At 55.3% G+C, this 15,623-nt stretch overlaps 1 protein-coding gene across 3 annotated transcripts; it reads left to right on the plus strand.

The window, feature by feature from the left end:
- Positions 1–1,493: 1,493 nt before the first annotated feature.
- Positions 1,494–14,291, plus strand: SAPCD2 (suppressor APC domain containing 2). Of its 3 annotated transcripts, none has more exons than XM_055334765.1 (6): positions 1,494–2,162; positions 4,476–4,588; positions 5,150–5,296; positions 5,616–5,723; positions 5,849–5,971; positions 12,244–14,291. In XM_055334765.1, the coding sequence occupies exons 1-6, from the start codon at positions 1,568–1,570 to the stop codon at positions 12,253–12,255; spliced, it is 1,098 nt and encodes a 365-aa protein (XP_055190740.1). In that variant the 5' UTR covers positions 1,494–1,567; the 3' UTR covers positions 12,256–14,291. The 3 variants fall into 3 exon arrangements, with proteins under 3 accessions (XP_055190740.1, XP_055190736.1, XP_055190745.1); XM_055334761.1 differs by lacking the exon at positions 12,244–14,291 and adding an exon at positions 6,045–6,825; XM_055334770.1 differs by lacking the exon at positions 12,244–14,291 and adding an exon at positions 6,045–6,124 and having other exon boundaries at positions 5,886–5,971.
- The last annotated feature ends 1,332 nt before the right edge of the window (positions 14,292–15,623 follow it).

Below are 15,623 nucleotides of genomic sequence, written 5' to 3' on the forward strand. Positions count from 1 at the left end.
TGTGGGCAAGACTGATGCCAGGCCATGTGGTGGCCCTGTCCTGCTTCCAGAACGCACAGGGAGGGATTCATGGGGAGAGAGGCACCATTGCTAGCAGAAAGCACCCTCATGCTTTGAAAGTCAGGACGTGTAACCAGACTTCCAAGGGTGGGTCGGGTATCTAGGTGGAGTTTCAAAGGATGCAGAGTGATGACCCCAGAGCAGACAGGAAAAGGTGTTTCTGGTGGGAAAGCTACCATGTGCAAGGGGTACATGGTACCCCTATCATGTAAGGAACTGCTGGGTCCCTTAAGGATGGGGCACCTGGGCAGCTGTGCTGGAAGGAGAGCAGGAGAGGGGATGAACTGCAGGACAAGTGGCTTGAACGCTTTTCTAGGACTTTGGCTAGTCCTGCCACTAAAGAGGAAGGCAGGGATGGATCGGGCTCCATGGGGAAACTCTAGGCTCACAGCTTTCTAGGTCCTTCCAAAATTCCTTACCACAATGGGGCCCCACCTTTGAGGGCTGTGAAATTAATAAAGCGAAGCCCTGATGGGGGAGCTCTCAGCAACGTAGAACCTGTCCCAGCTCACCTCACATTCCTGGGCAGGAAGAAATTCACTTCACTACCCTAACAGGAGGAAGGATTCCCTTCTTGAAGTGAGGCTGGGCTAAGCTCAAGCCTCCTCCCAGCCTGGCCAGACAGGACTGGATCCTGGCTGGAAATGAAGCAGGGGCCACTGGGGACACAGCTGGAGGAAGTGTCCAGCCGGGGGAAGGGGCTGGAGCAGAGGAGAGCTGGTCAACCAGATGGGGATCTGGGGACACAGGAAAAAGTGGCTTTGTCTCGGGGTAGGCAGGAAAGGCCAGGCTATCCCCAGGGACAAGGGGAGGAGCTAGCCGCAGCGTGGACAGAGAGGCCTCTGTGAGGGGAAGCGCCCAGATGGCTGGAGCCCACAATCCTCTTGGGACTCTCCTGGCAAATGGGCCCTAAGAGTCAGGGTGCCTGGGTCAGGGGACCCCGAACTGGGGGCGAAGAGTGCCCAAGGGAGCCGGACAGGGAAGTTGAATCCCTGGAGGAGATGTGCTTCCATCCTTGCCCCACGAGGCCACCCCGACAGGTTTTCTGTAGGGCGGCAGGCCCCGCCCCCTCCGAGAGGGCTGAACCGCTGCGAGCGGGCGGCGGGCGGCGGGCGGCGGCGGGAGCAGAGAGAGGTCCGTTCAGGGCTGCGTCCCCCTCCCGGTGAGACCGAGGGCCGGCAGAGCTCCCGGCCCCGCCCCCGCCCGCTCCGGGCCTCGGTGCAGCCCCGGCCGCGGCGGGCTCTGCGGCGGGAGCGCGCGGGGCGGGGCCCTCGGAAGAAAATCAAACCGGGCTGGCGGCCTCTCAGCCAATCCGAGAGCCGAAGGGTCAGCCCCGGCCAATAGCCGCCGCGGATGCTAATGAGCGCTGACATCACGAGGAGGGTCCATTCAAAAAGTCGCAGCTATTGTCGCGGCGGGTTGCGCGCGCCGGCCGGGCCCAGCCGTCGGGCTGCGCGGGGACGGAACTCCGGACCGAGCCGGGAACCGAGCCTGGCGGCGGCCGCCCATGGCCGGAGCCGCAATGGCCGAGCCGGGCCGCGGGCCGCCCGGCGCTCCCGCGCCCACGCCCACGCCGGGCACGGAGGGGCTGCCGCGCGCCTTCCTGCAGAGCCTGCGCACCCTCTTTGACATCCTGGATGACCGGCGGCGCGGCTGCGTGCACCTGCGCGAGATCGAGTCCCGCTGGCAGGGCGCCGACGCGCGCGAGTTGCCCCGCGGCGTGCTGGAGGGCCTGCGCCAGGTGGCCCCGGCCAGCGGCTACCTAACCTTCGAGCGCTTCGTGGCCGGCCTGCGCACCTCGCTGCTGAGCGCCGACGGCGGCCCGCGGGGCCAGGCGCGAGCCCCGGCCCGGGGAGGCTGCCCGGCGCGGCCTGGGGGACCGCCGCCGCCGCCGCGCCTGGTGTTCGCTCCGGCTGATGAGCCGCGGACGGTCCTGGAGAGGAAGGCCCTACCCCCGGGCGCGCGGCCCCCGCCAGCCGTCCCCGGAGGCGCGGCCCGCAGCCTGGAGAAGCTGTGCGCGCCGGCGGAGGCAGCGCCCGGTCCTGCGGAGCCCGAGCGGCCCCAGGGTGCGGCGCTGGAGCGGAGCCCGAGCGCGGACGCTGGTGAGTGCGGGGCGGCCCGGGCCCCTCCTGGTAGCAGACCCCGCCGCCCCCCGCGACCTGCGCCTCAGGCCAGAGCCCCAGAGGTGCTGCCTGCGCCTCTCCGACCGCGGGGTGCGGGGCCCAGAGCCCTAGGTGCCGACAGGGAAGGAGCCTGTCGCCTTTCCCGCTCAGGGGCCGGAGGCGTGGCTGGGGCCCGGGGGCTGCGAGGTGGCTCCCAGCTCCACCAGGAAGCCGCTCCCCCAATCCTGAGCCCACGGCGGGGGACGCCAAGGCCCTGAGCTGCGTCTCTGATGACACGTAGGCAGGGAGTTCCCGTCTAGTTCCGAGGAGACAGGGCACCCCACCCAGAGAGGGGCCCTCACTGCCCCTTTGGGTCCTTAGTGGCCGCTCCACCGCTGAGCCAGGGCAGGTTGGAGGTTTCCCAGGAGGCTCTGGCCTGGTTAACAAGAAGAGTAAAGCGGTGGGTGGCTCTTCAGCCCAGTCCCCAAAACCTACGGGGCTGACACCAGGGAGAGACCCAGACGCAGTCCCCCAACGATGGCCAGCAGAGTCCTTGCTTGGCTTCTGGTCCAGGTGGCCCTGAAAAGGAGATGGCTGAATGGCCCCCATGGTCCCCTCTAGTGTTGACCCTGGGAATAATAGCACCTGCATTCTGGTTGGGCGCTGGGTTCAAACCTCTCAGCCCTTTCAGCCTGGAGCGTGCACCCCTGGGCGCAGGCCTCCCGGCAGCCTCACCATGACAGCCCCACCATGGCAGCTGCCAGCCCTTCTATACCTTCACCACTCTGCCAGCCTCACTAGACCTCTGCCCCAGCCTTGCCCATATTCCCCAGCCCCATGACTGGCCCTTAGGGCCACGGTGGTTCCTGGCCTCCTGGGTGAAGCCATTTGGTGGCCCACCCCAGGCTGGGGCTCCCCTGCTCCTCACTGCCCAACCTCTCTGCCCCTGAGGTGTGGGAAGGCAGGGGGCACTTGGGGGTGCAGGGTCAGTGCCATCCCTGTGGCTGCACATCCTGGAAAATCAGCCAGGGTTTGGGATTTGGATGCCTCAGGCCTGTGGCCCAGCCCTGCTCTGTCCTGGTGCTCCATGTGGCCCTGGGTCATCTGCACCCCCTTGAGGGCTCAAAACAGGGGTGAGCAGGCCAGGCTCTCGCTGTCACCTCTACAGGTAGAGGCCCAGACCGGAGGCATGGCATGTTCATGGGTGCCAGATATGGAGCTCCAAGGTTCCCCTACTTCGGGGAGAAAGCCCCCATACACACAGAGCCCCCACCCCAAGACCCAGGGCCCCCTTCTTTGGCCCTGTGAGAGCTGCTGGTCATCCCACTGAACATCCAGTGTGCTGCCATCCAGAAATCTGGGAGCTGCTCCCCGACCAAGCCCAGGTGTTCTGGGTTGTTCCCTGACGCCCCCCCCCCCCACAGCCTCTCTCTGCTGTATCTTCTCTGCAGCCATGTGGCATGGGCAGGTTGGGACGCGATCTCTGCCTGTGCTTGGAGCCCGTCTGCCAGGGCCAGCTGGAGGCCTGCATGGCCACCCAATGCTGAGCCTGTGGACATGTCCCCTTCTTGGATCACCCACCCACTCCACTTGACCAGTGCCAGGGGCATATCCTGGGGGAACAGGGCTAGGTCCAGGGGAGGAGAGGGTGGTTTCCTCCACACCTGTGCCCTTGTGGTGCCCTGCACATTTGCCCCCACCCCCAGGGAAGCCAGCTGTCCCTGCTGGCTTTTCAGTACTGAGCAGACTCAGCTGCAGGTGACGCCTAAACTGTAGAAGCTCATAAGTTATGTGCTGGACACAGTCGGCCCAACTTTGTTTTATCCTTTCTGGGAAAGTTAGGTCTGGGCCACCTGTGCCCTCCCATCTCACCTGCACCAACTCCTGACTCCCTTAAAGGCCCCGAGAGACAAGGACAGAGAAACAGGGAAGGCCGGGGCCCTGGGGCACACAGCGGGTGCCAACACACACTGGGGAAAGCCCTTGCCCTCGGGGCACTGGTGCTAGGGCATGTGTGTTGTGTATACAAAAGTGAAACTTCAGAGGGCACACAGCCCTCCCTGAGATGGGGGTAAGGGAGTTGGTGGGGATCGAGTGAGGAGCCAGATCCCAGGCAGGCACAGAGGCAAGGGGTGTGCAGGCCTAGGCAGTGCCCAGGCCTGCAGGCTGGGTTGAAATGGTAGGGTCCATGCAGAGGCTCGGAGTTGCCCCAGAAGTGCAACCCCCAGAGGTGCATAGGCCTGGACACCCAACCCCGCCCTGGGTGTGATGGGATGGGCCTGCAAATGAGCCAGGTCCTCACCTTTGCTGCAGGTGCGGCAGCCTGCAGGCCCCGGGAGCTCAGTGTGGGTGATGCCCATCGGGTCCTTCGTGCCCGAGGGGAGCGTCGGCGGCATACCATCACCAACGGCGTGGACTGTGACCTGGTGAGTGAGGGCTCTGGGACAGCCAAGGCTGGGTTCGGGGGATGTCAGTTAATTATAAACATCTCTTTCCATGTGGGCTTGACTCCACTTGAGGGCTGACTCAAGGCCAGATGAGGAAGTCCTCTAGGGAGAAGGCAGCCTGGGTGTGGAGTGGGCACGGTCCCTCCCCAGAGCTGCCCCTGCACCCGCCGGCTTCAGAGAGTCCCCTTTGTTAGGTTTGCGCAGCTCAGCAGCGGCGTGTGCACCGCCTGCCCTAAAGGAGCTGCTGAGGTTGGGAGTGTTGCCTGTGTTCCCAGGGGGAGCCCACGAGGAGGGGCCATGGGAGGGAAGCCTCCCCCACCCAGCAGGAGAAATGGGGCTGTGGGTCCCAACACAGACTCACAGAGGGCCCACACGGGTCCAGGTGCTGCACCTGTGCTGGCAGGTTGGTGCTGGCATGGGTTGGTCCGTGGGCACAGCTCTGACTTGTGGGGCTGTGATTCATCACGCACATGCATAGGCCCACGCAGGTTTGCGCTGTCTGCGCACTTACTCACACATGTGCATCCCTCCATGTGGCAGCTAAAGCAGATGCAGGAGCTGGAACAGGAGAAGGAGGTGCTGCTGCAAGGTCTGGAGATGATGGCGCGGGGCCGAGACTGGTACCAGCAGCAGCTGCAGCGTGTACAGGAGCGCCAACGCCGCCTGGGCCAGAGCAGGGCCAGCGCTGTGAGTGATGCCACCCAGAGCTAGGCTGTCCCCAGACCGTGACCATCCACCTAACCCCAGGCACTCCCAGGCAGGTGCAGCACTGCTCTACTCCAGGGCACATTGACTGTCCTTCCACCCAGGGTGCTGGGCCCCCCCACACAGTGTGATGTTCCCCTAGGACACAAGATGCCCTGGAGCAGATGTCCCCCACCAGCTACACCCGTGGGCTACCTCTCTGTTCTCAGCAGTAATTCTGGGGGGGCCACCCTCAAGGCACAGTGGCTGATCTTGGGCTGGTCCTGCTTTCTGACTTTCCCCTTTCCTGCTTTCTTCCCAGGACTTTGGGGCTGAGGGGAGCCCCCTCCCACTGGGCCGGCTGCTGCCCAAGGTACAGGAGGTGGCCCGGTGCCTAGGGGAGCTGCTGACTGCAGCCTGTGCCAGCAGGGTGAGTGCCCCTCAGACCACCCAGTACCCACCTAGGGCCCACACCTGGCTTGGTGCCACCCCTCACCCTTGTCCTGGAGGCTGTGCCAGGGAATGCCTGGCCTGTCTGACCATGCCCTCCCATAGGCTCTGCCCTCATTGTCCTCGGGGCCCCCGTGTCCAGCCCCAGGCCCTGCCTCACCCTCCACCACAGGCTGGCAGCAGCAGACCATCCTCATGCTGAAAGAACAGAACCGTCTCCTCACCCAGGTAAGGGGCAAGGAGGGGTCTGGGGTGGGGGCTGGAGGCCTGGTGAGCCCTGACTGACCTCCTGCCGGCCCAGGAGGTGACCAGCAAGAGTGAGCGTATCACGCAACTGGAGCAGGAGAAATCTTCCCTCATCAAGCAGCTGTTCGAGGCGCGCGCCCTCAGCCAGCAGGATGCCGGGCCCCTGGACTCCACCTTCATCTAGTTGGCCATGGCCATGGGCATGGACACGGAGCTCTCAGGGCCTGGCCTGGCAGGCAGCCCGGGTGGGTACCTCAGGCTGAAGACCACCTGACTGGCCAGGACCCAGATTTCTTCCTCTCTTCCAATCTGGGCTCCCCCAGCCCCTCAGCCCCAGGTGGAGCCTGCATGTGGGCTGTGCAACATGTCCCATGGCCCCAGACACAGACCAGGTTGTAGCCCCGGGGGTGCTAAACTGGGGTGGGGCTTCCTAGTGCTAACGTGGCCCTAAGCTGCTACTACCACTGCCAGTGGACACTGGGGGATCCTCCTCACGTTTACCTGATCTTGGGCAGCTCTGGGCAGGCCCCCTCCCGTATGTACATGCAGCTGGCTTTTCCCTTATGACCTGGGGTCTCCAGTAAGAGGTACTGGTCCCACTGGGCTGCACTTCTGACCACAGCCAGCAGAGGGTGCCTCGCGCTCGCGTACCCAAAGCTGCCCAGCAGATGCCTCTGTGAGGTCTGTGGTCAGGTGCCCTGACCAGGGCTGGCAGGCCTGGGGGCCCAGCAGGTGATGGGGCCCAGGAGCCCCAGGGCATCTTCCCTCTCTCAGGTCTGGTGGCTGTCTTTCTCCTAGAAGCAGATGAAAACGGTAAAGGGTGGTTTCTAGGAGGAGGTCTGCTTGTGTCAGAGGTCATGCCTGGGCCAAGGCTGGCCTGCTTGCCCCTCCTCTCAGGATCCCGGACCTTAAAACAACTTGGGTTGTCTGTCATCCACCCCCTTTGCAAAACTGAGCCCATGGAGCAACCTGTGACCCACCCTCAGGGCCTCAGGCCACTGGGCATCCTGGCCAGGCCAGGCTATGGTCACCAGGGTTGCTGGGATGTGCCCGTTCCCTGGGAAGAGAGATGTGGGCATGGCTGTGTGAGAGAATGGACCCCCCAGGTGTGCTCCAAAGTTCCTTATAGGCAAGTGCCCCCACCAGGGCCTACCCCACATGACCCAAGTTTCCCGAGATAGAGGGCCTGCCATACCCCAGATTCAGGTGGGCTCAGCCATAGGAAAGGAAGACCATGGGGTTCAGGGAGAGATCAGAGACAGGGGCCTCATCAGGGATGACTCTCCAGCCTTACACCAGCCTCCGAGGGGAACCTCCACCCCAGGAAGGAGGGGCCCCATGACTTGTGCCAGCATCCCCGCAGGAGCTCGCCTCCTACACCGAGGATGTGACATCACCTTTGGGTCATGTGGTAGGGGCCCCAGGCGTGAGGCTTGAGCATATAGGGAGAGACGTCATAAACCCAGAAGGTTTAGGCACATGGATTCTCACAGCTTTGGAGAGATCCTGGGTCTGGGGTGCTGGCCTTGCCCTGCCAGCCCCAGCTCTGAGCTACCCACATTGTGCTCCAGGGCTTACAGGGAGGGAGGGGGTGTCCTGGGTCGGGCCCACATCTGCCCCGCATGCAAGCTGCCCTCCTTAGAGGATGGGGTGGGTTCTTTTGGGGACCTGAGACCCCTGGCCTAGACCCACACAGGCTCTGCGAGACAGGCACCCAGAGGGGATGGGGGTCCTGAAGGGAAGATGAGGTTCCCAGCACCCGCTGGGACGTGCAGGGCAGTGGCCAGCCCGGGAGAAATCCTCCCCCATGACAGTCTGGGCCCTGCCCACTGCGACCTCCCCAAAGCCACCTGTTCGTGGTTCTTGGATCTGCTCTTCCCCGTTCGGTCCCACCATCACTGCCTCCACACCAGCATCTCACTAGGATTTTCTGCTCACAGGTTCTCCCATGACATTCCAAAAAGTGGAAACTACTTGTCCCCTGTATCCTCCCATGACCCTGTGGCTCAGCACAGCCCCCAGGCTCCACATCCAGAGCCCTTCCCAATCCTGCCAGTAGCTGGGTTGCAGCTAGACAGCCAGCCTCCCACCTCTGCTCTTTGCAAGTGGTGTTCCCTGGAACATCGCTTCCCTGCTCCACCGGCTGCTGTCCAGCCCTCTGCTAGGGAGGGAAGGGACCTGAAGAGGCTGCCGGGCGTCCACATTCCTTCTGCTGACTTCACACGACTGCCTAGCTTTCTCACCAGACCTGCCAGAGATAGTCGCCCTTCAGTTGCGAGGAACATGTGAGAGAAGCTGGCCACGCAGAAGGCAAGCTGGGAGTACAAATCCCTTGTGGCCTCAGTGTCCCACCCAGGGTGAGAAAACATACCCTCTTTGTTTGCAGTCTGAAGACAGGCTCCCCTGTGGGCCCTAGAGATCTCAGGGGAAGGATTTAAGTGGTCCCAGGTTGGCAGGGCAGCTGGAAGGCAGACTGCCTCCTCTGCGAAGCACTAGTGACATTCGAGGCTGAGTCGTGGGTGGGGGGATGGGAGGTTGTCTTCTGTGCTGTGTGACTGTGACGATAGTGACAGTGACAACATCTCTGGCTTGTATCCACACATCTAGTTCTGACAACTAATGTCTCAGGATGTTGCCAAATGTCCCGAGGGGTGGTGGTGGTAGAAACATTGTCCCTGATTGAGAATTACTGCCCCAGTGATTTCATGGAGGCCAAGTCCCAAAGAAATTAGGCATCTCCAAATTAAAAAAACATTTTCACAAACAACCAGGAGTGCACTTGCCATGAGAGCCAGCAGAGACAACAGATCCTGCAAATATTTCAGATATTGGAATTATCAGAGAATATATGGCTTTTATATAAAAGAGATTCTTGAAAATATAAACACGGCACAGTCTTTATATAGTTCATCCTATGAAATAATCTTTTAGTTTATAAAGATGAGCTATAAAGCATGAAAGATCAAACAACTTACAGAAATAAAATATAAATTAGGGATCCCTGGGAGGCGCAGCAGGTTTGGCGCCTGCCTTTGGCCCAGGGCGTGATCCTGGAGACCCGGGATCGAATCCCACATCGGGCTCCCGGTGCATGGAGCCTGCTTCTCCCTCTGCCTGTGTCTCTGCCTCTTTCTCCCTCTCTCTCTCTGTGACTATCATAAGCAAATAAAAATTTAAAAAAATTTAAAAAAATAAAAAATTAAAAATACATATATATATAAATTAAAATTAAACCTCAGGGATGCCTAGGTGGCTCAGCGGTTGAGCATCTGCCTTCAGCTCAGGTGGTAACCCCGGGGTCCCAGGATTGAGTCCCACATCGGGCTCCTCGCAGGGAGCCTGATTCTCCCTCTGTGTCTCTGCCTCTCTCTGTCTCTCATGAATAAATAAAATCTTTAAAAAGAAAAAAAAAAGAAAGAAATTAAACCTAAAATGGACTAAGCTGATGAAAGTTTTCAGCTGGAGTTGGTGAACCAGAAGAGTGTAGGAATGATCCAGAGCAGAGCCCAGAGTCTGATGGGAAGTGTGAATGACAGGCGAGGGTCACTCCTCTGGTTGCATTTCCTAGAAGAGGATGAGGAAGGAGGGGCAACACAGGAAGATACGCAGGCTTCCAGTTTTTCAGAATTGTCTAGAAATCTCAGTTCTCCAATCCGGAAATCACAACAAATGCCAGCCAGGCCCGGGAGGAAGAAATGCACATTCCCTCTCCTGAGACCATAGGAGAACCACCTATAAGGCCGGACCCAGAGCAACCTTTCACAGAGTGAACACAATATAAAAACATTTCAAAAACAAAAATTTTCAAAAAAAAAAAAAGATTTTACCAACCACAGGACTTAACTAAAGAATATTCCAGAGCCAGGACATTTTTTTTCTTTTAAAGGTTTTATTTATTCATGGAGAGAGGCAGAGACACAGGCAGAGGGAGGAGCAGCCCGATGTGGGTCTTGATCCCGGGATCACACCCTGAGCCGAAGGCAGATGTTCAACCTCAGAGCCACCCAGGTGTCCCCCGGAGTAAGGACTTGAGAAAAAAGGCAGCAGTGGAGAAGGAGCCCCGAATGAGGATGCGTTAGCCCCCCCACCGCCCACAGCAGAGCTCAGTGGTGCAGAGCTGCAGGTGTCTTCTCTGTTTCTGAGGGCGAGGCTCGGGAGCCATGGTGCTGGCCCTGCGAGCTGTCTGGGGCCATCTCTCCAGGGCCGGTTCCAAGCCTGGCTTCTCAGCTTCCCCTAGAGCCCATGGGGGAGGGGCACCTGCCTGAGACTCCAGAGTCACCGCGTCACCTCACCTCTGTCTTAACTCAAACCAATCCTTTCTCAGGGGTGTGGGAGGGGACTCGGGCACCACCTTTCCGAAGAAAGAGAATCAATCTGTGGGCGTATTTTAGTCAACCAAAATGCATCATTAAATCTAAGTAAACATGGACTGTGTACAATAGTAGTAATAATAGCAATGGTGCTAAGGGGAGGAGGGGCACGGGATGGAAGTGAGATTGTGTCCAAATGGCATGAGGAAGGGACGGCCACAGCTGGGGCCCTCCACCGTGCGTGAATTGTTCACAAGGAGGGAAACGATTTTCACTGTAGATTTTATGAAGTATGTGTGTTAAAATAACACGGTGGCTCTCCAATGTGCACCTTCCCAAGAATGGAGGTGCAGGGGAATGGGGTGAGAAAGGGGAAAAGTGCAATCTTAAGAAGAAGAGAGAACACAATTAGGTGATGAAGATACATTGGTAATCACGATATATGCAAGTAGACTCAACTCTTTTTTTTTTAAAGATTTTATTTATTTATTTATTCATGAGAGACACAGAGAGAGAGAGAGGCAGAGACACAGGCAGAGGGAGAAGCGGCTCCATGCAAAGAGCCCGATGTGGGACTCGATCCCGGGTCTCCGGGATCACACCCCAGGCTGCAGGCGGCGCTAAATCGCTGTGCCACCAGGGCTGCCCTCAACTCTATTTTTTTAATTTAAATTTGATTAATTAACATATAGTGTATTATTGATTTCAGAGGTAGAAGTCAGTGATTCCTCAGTTGGATAAAATACCCCTGTCCTCATGACATCACGTGCCCTCCTTCATGCACATCCCCCAGTTACCCCATCCCCCTACTCCCTTCCCCTCCAGGGACCCTCAGTTTGTTTCCTATGGTGAAGAGTCTCTTGTGGTTTGTCTCCCTCTCTGATTTCATCTTGTTTATTTTTCCTTCTCTTCCCCTACGATCCTCAGTTTTGTTTCCTAAATTCCACACGTGAGTGAAGTCATGATGAAAGGGCAGCCCTGGTGGCTCAGCGGGGGTTAAGCGCCGCCTGAAGCCCAGGGTGTGATCCTGGAGACCCAGGATCGAGTCCCACGTCAGGCTCCCTGCATGGAGCCTGCTTCTCCCTCTGCCTGTGTCTCTGCCTCTCTCTCTCTCTCTCTCTCATGAATAAATAAAATTATTTTAAAAAAATCATGATGAAAGTCTTTCTCTGACTGACTTCACTCAGCATAATACCCTCTAGCTCCATCCATGTTGTTGCAGATGGCAAGATTTCATTCCTTCTGAAGGCTGAGTAATATTCCATTGTGTATATAGGCCACGTCTTCTGTGTCCACTCAACTGTCAACGGACATCTGGGCTCTTTCTATAGTTTGGCTATCGTGGACACTGCTGCTGTGAACATTGGGGTGCAGGTTTCACAACATTTGTATCTTTGGGGTAAATATCTAGTAGTGCAATCACTGGGTCATAGGGCAGCTCTAATTTCAACTTCTTGAGGACCGTCCACACAGTTTTCCAGAGTGGCTGCACCAGTTTGCATTCCCACCAACAGTGCAAGAGGGTTCTCCCTTCTCCACTTCCTCTCTAACATTTGTTGTTTCCTGTCTTTTAATTTTTGCCATTCTCACTGGTGTGAGGTGGTATTTCATTGTGGTTTTGATTCATATTTCCCTGATGATGAGTGATATGCAGCATTTTTTTACGTGTCTGTTGACCACCTGTAGGTCTTCTTTGGTAAAATGTCTGTTCATGTCATCTGCCCATTTCATGATTGGATGATCTGTTCTTTGGGTGTTGAGTTTGATAAGTTCTTTATAGATCTTGGATACTGGCCCTTTATCTGATGTGTCATTTGCAAATATCTTCTCCCATTCTGTAGGTTGTCTTTTGGTTTTGTCGACTGTTTCCTTTGCTGTGCAAAAGCTTCTTATCTTGATGAAGTCCCAATAGTTCATTTTTGCCTTTGTTTCCCTTGCCTTTAGGAACGTGTCTAACAAGAAGTTGCTGTGGCCGAGGTCACAGAGGTTGCTGCCTATGTTCTCCTCTAGGATTTTGATGGATCCCTGTCTCACATTTAGATCTTTTCATCCGTTTTGAGTCTACTTTTGCATATGGTGTAAGAGAATGGACCAGTTTCATTCTTCTGTATGTGGCTGTCCAGTTTTTCCAGCACCATTTATTGAAGAGACTATTTTTCATTGGATATTTTTTAATGATTTTATTTGTTTATTCATGAGAGATACAGAGAGAGAGGTGAAGACACAGGCAGAAGGAGAAGCAGGCTCCATGCAGGGAACCTGACGTGGGACTTGATCCCAGGTCTCCAGAATCACACCCTGGGCTGAAGGCGGCATTAAACCACCAAGCCACCCGGGCTGCCCTCCATTGGATATTCTTGCCTGCTTTGTTGAAGATGAGTTGACCATACAGTTGAGGATCCATTTCTGGGTTTCTCTTCTGGTCCATCGAACAGTGTGTCTGTTTTTGTGCCAGGACCATACTGTCCTTATGATGACAGCTTTGTAATACAGCTTGAAGTCCGGAATTGTGATGCTCCTGGCATTGGTTTTCATTTTCAACATTCCTGTGGCTATTTGGGGTCTTTTCTGGTTCCATACACATTTTAGGATCATTTGCTCCAACTCTGTGAAACAAGATGATGGTATTTTTTTTTAAGATTTTTTATTTATTTATTCATTAGAGACACAGAGAGAGAGACAGAGGCAGAGATACAGGTAGAGGGAGAAGCAAGCTCCATGCAGGGAGCCTGACGTGGGACTCCATCCCAGGTCTCCAGGATCACGCTCTGAGCTGAAGGTGGCGCTAAAACACTGAGCCACCCGAGCTGCCCAAGATGATGGTATTTTGATAGGGATTACACTGAATATGTCGATTTCCCTGGGAAGCATAGACATCTTAACAATATTTGTTCTTCCAATCCATGAGCATGAAATGTTTTTCCATTTCTTTGCGTCTTCCTCTAGTTCTCTCATGTGTATTCTGTAGTTTTCTGAGTATAGATCCTTTGCCCCTTCGGTTAAGTTTAGTCCTAGGTCTCTTATGGCTTTGGGTGCAGTTGTAAATGGGATCAATTCCTTAATTTCTCTTTCTTCTGTCTCATTGTTAGTGTATAGAAATGCCACTGATTTCTGTGCATTGATTTTGTATCCTGCCACTTTGTGAATTTGTGTGTGAGTTCTAGCAATTTTAGGGTGGAGTCTTTTGGGTCTTCTACAAAGAGGATCATGTCATCTGTGAAGAGTAATATTAATTCTAGTTTAATTGTCAGATTGGAGTTTTAGAAATTCGGATAGCTGTTTCAAGAGAGAGAGATCTAAATATTGGTTTCAAACACAAGACAAAACAAAAAAGAAAGAAAAGCTTGAGTAGTTGTATTAATATAAAAGTAAAGAGATTTGGGGCACCTGCGTGTCTCAGTCAGCTAAGCGTCTGCCTTCGGCTCAAGTTGTGATCCCAAGGTCCTGGGATCGAGTCCCACATCAGCTCCCTGTTCAGGGAGGCTCCTGCTTCTCCCCCTCCCTCTGTGCACTCGAGCAATCTCTCTCTTTCACTCTCTAAGTAAATTTCTAAAGTATTTTTTTTAAGAAGGGGTAGTATACAGTAAAACATTGCCCCCAAGCAGAGCAGATGAAATAAAACCCCACAGTGACACCATGTGCTGGCGAGCATGCAGAGAAACTGAATTGCTTGAATATTGGTGGGAATGTCAAAAGACACAGCCACCCTGGAAAAGTTAACTGGGACTCTTGGGTGGCTCAGCGGTTGGGCGTCTGCCTTTGGCTCAGGGTGTGATCACGGGGTCCTGGGATCAAGTCCTGCATCAGGCTCCCTGCAGGGAGCCTGCTTCTCCCTCTGCCTGTGTCTCTGCCTCTTTCTGTGTGTCTCTCATGAATAAATAAATAAAACCTTAAAAAAAAGAAAAACTAACTAAAGTTAACTTATCACATGTGATGACTAGTTATTTTGTGTGTCACCCTGGCTGGGTGCCCAGACATTTGGTCAAACCCCTATCTGGATGTTGTTGGGAAGGTAAGCATTCGATGTGATGAACGTTAACATCAGTAGACTCTGCGTCAAGCAGATCACCCTCCAGAATGTGGGTGGGCCACATCCAATCAGTTTAAGGCCTTGAAAGAGTAGAGCCCCTCAAAGAGGAAGGGTTTGTGCCCACAGATGCCGTTTGGACTCAAGACTACAACATGGGGGATCCCTGGGTGGCGCAGTGGTTTGGCACCTGCCTTTGGCCCAGGGCGCGATCCTGGAGACCCGGGATCGAATCCCACGTCAGGCTCCTGGTGTATGGAGCCTGCTTCTCCCTCTGCCTGTGTCTCTGCCTCTCTCTCTCTCTCTCACTGTGTGCCTATCATAAAAAAAAAAAAAAGACTACAACGTGGAATCTCCACCCCCACCCCACTGAGCCTCCAACCTGCTGATCTGACCTGCAGACTTCAGACTTGCCAGTTCTTCAAAATGCATCTTTCCCTCTCCCTCCATATACACACAGAGCCTGTATGAAGCAACCATTCTTGGGCATTTTCCCAGATACATAAAGGCACTTGCATGCAGGAACGTGCACATAGATGTTTATAGCAGCTGTATTGGTAATAGCCCCAAACTAGAAACTACCCAGATGCCTTTGGGAGACTGGTTGCACAAACTATGGTCCATCCACACCCTTGGATACAATTCAGCAATGAAAGGAAGGAGCTACTGATACACTCACCCATGTGGGTGAACCTCAGGGAACCTGCTGAGTGGTAAAAGCCAATCTCAGAGTTTCAGAAACACGATGCAGAAGCACTTGTAACAAAACATAATCAGAGGTGGATGTGGCTGGAAAGGGGTCATGTGAGGGTATCTGATGGTTTAGTTGGGTCTCTTGGTTAAGGTTGTTAAGTGTGGCTGCACATGTGAAGAGAGCCGCAGACGTGCACACACAGAGAAGTTAGCGCATACAGAACCAGTGAAGTCCAAGCGAGCATCTGCGATGGCACCAGGGTCTGGGTGTTGGCATTGCTACTGCACTGCGTGGGTGTGTGGGATGCCTGCATTGGAGGCACTGAACCTCCACGTATGATTCTTCATCCTCTATTCGAGATGAATATACATATACAGGGAGACTGTCAGAACAATAAAGGAAAATCAGTGAACCCCCCCCCCCATCACAGCTGGAGATGCTAATAATATCAGGCCTGAGTTTTACAGGCAAGTTCTACACATTGGTCATGGAAGACGTAGTCCAAATGGTATGTAAATTTTTCCCAAGGAAAATGTTATGATGCCAGTACAAGCTTGATATCCAGATCAGAGAGGGACTTCACAGCCTAAGTACAGTCTGATC

Source organism: Nyctereutes procyonoides, unplaced genomic scaffold (assembly GCF_905146905.1).
Source record: "Nyctereutes procyonoides isolate TBG_1078 unplaced genomic scaffold, NYPRO_anot_genome, whole genome shotgun sequence".
In the NCBI taxonomy this organism is placed as follows: Eukaryota; Metazoa; Chordata; class Mammalia; order Carnivora; family Canidae; genus Nyctereutes; species Nyctereutes procyonoides.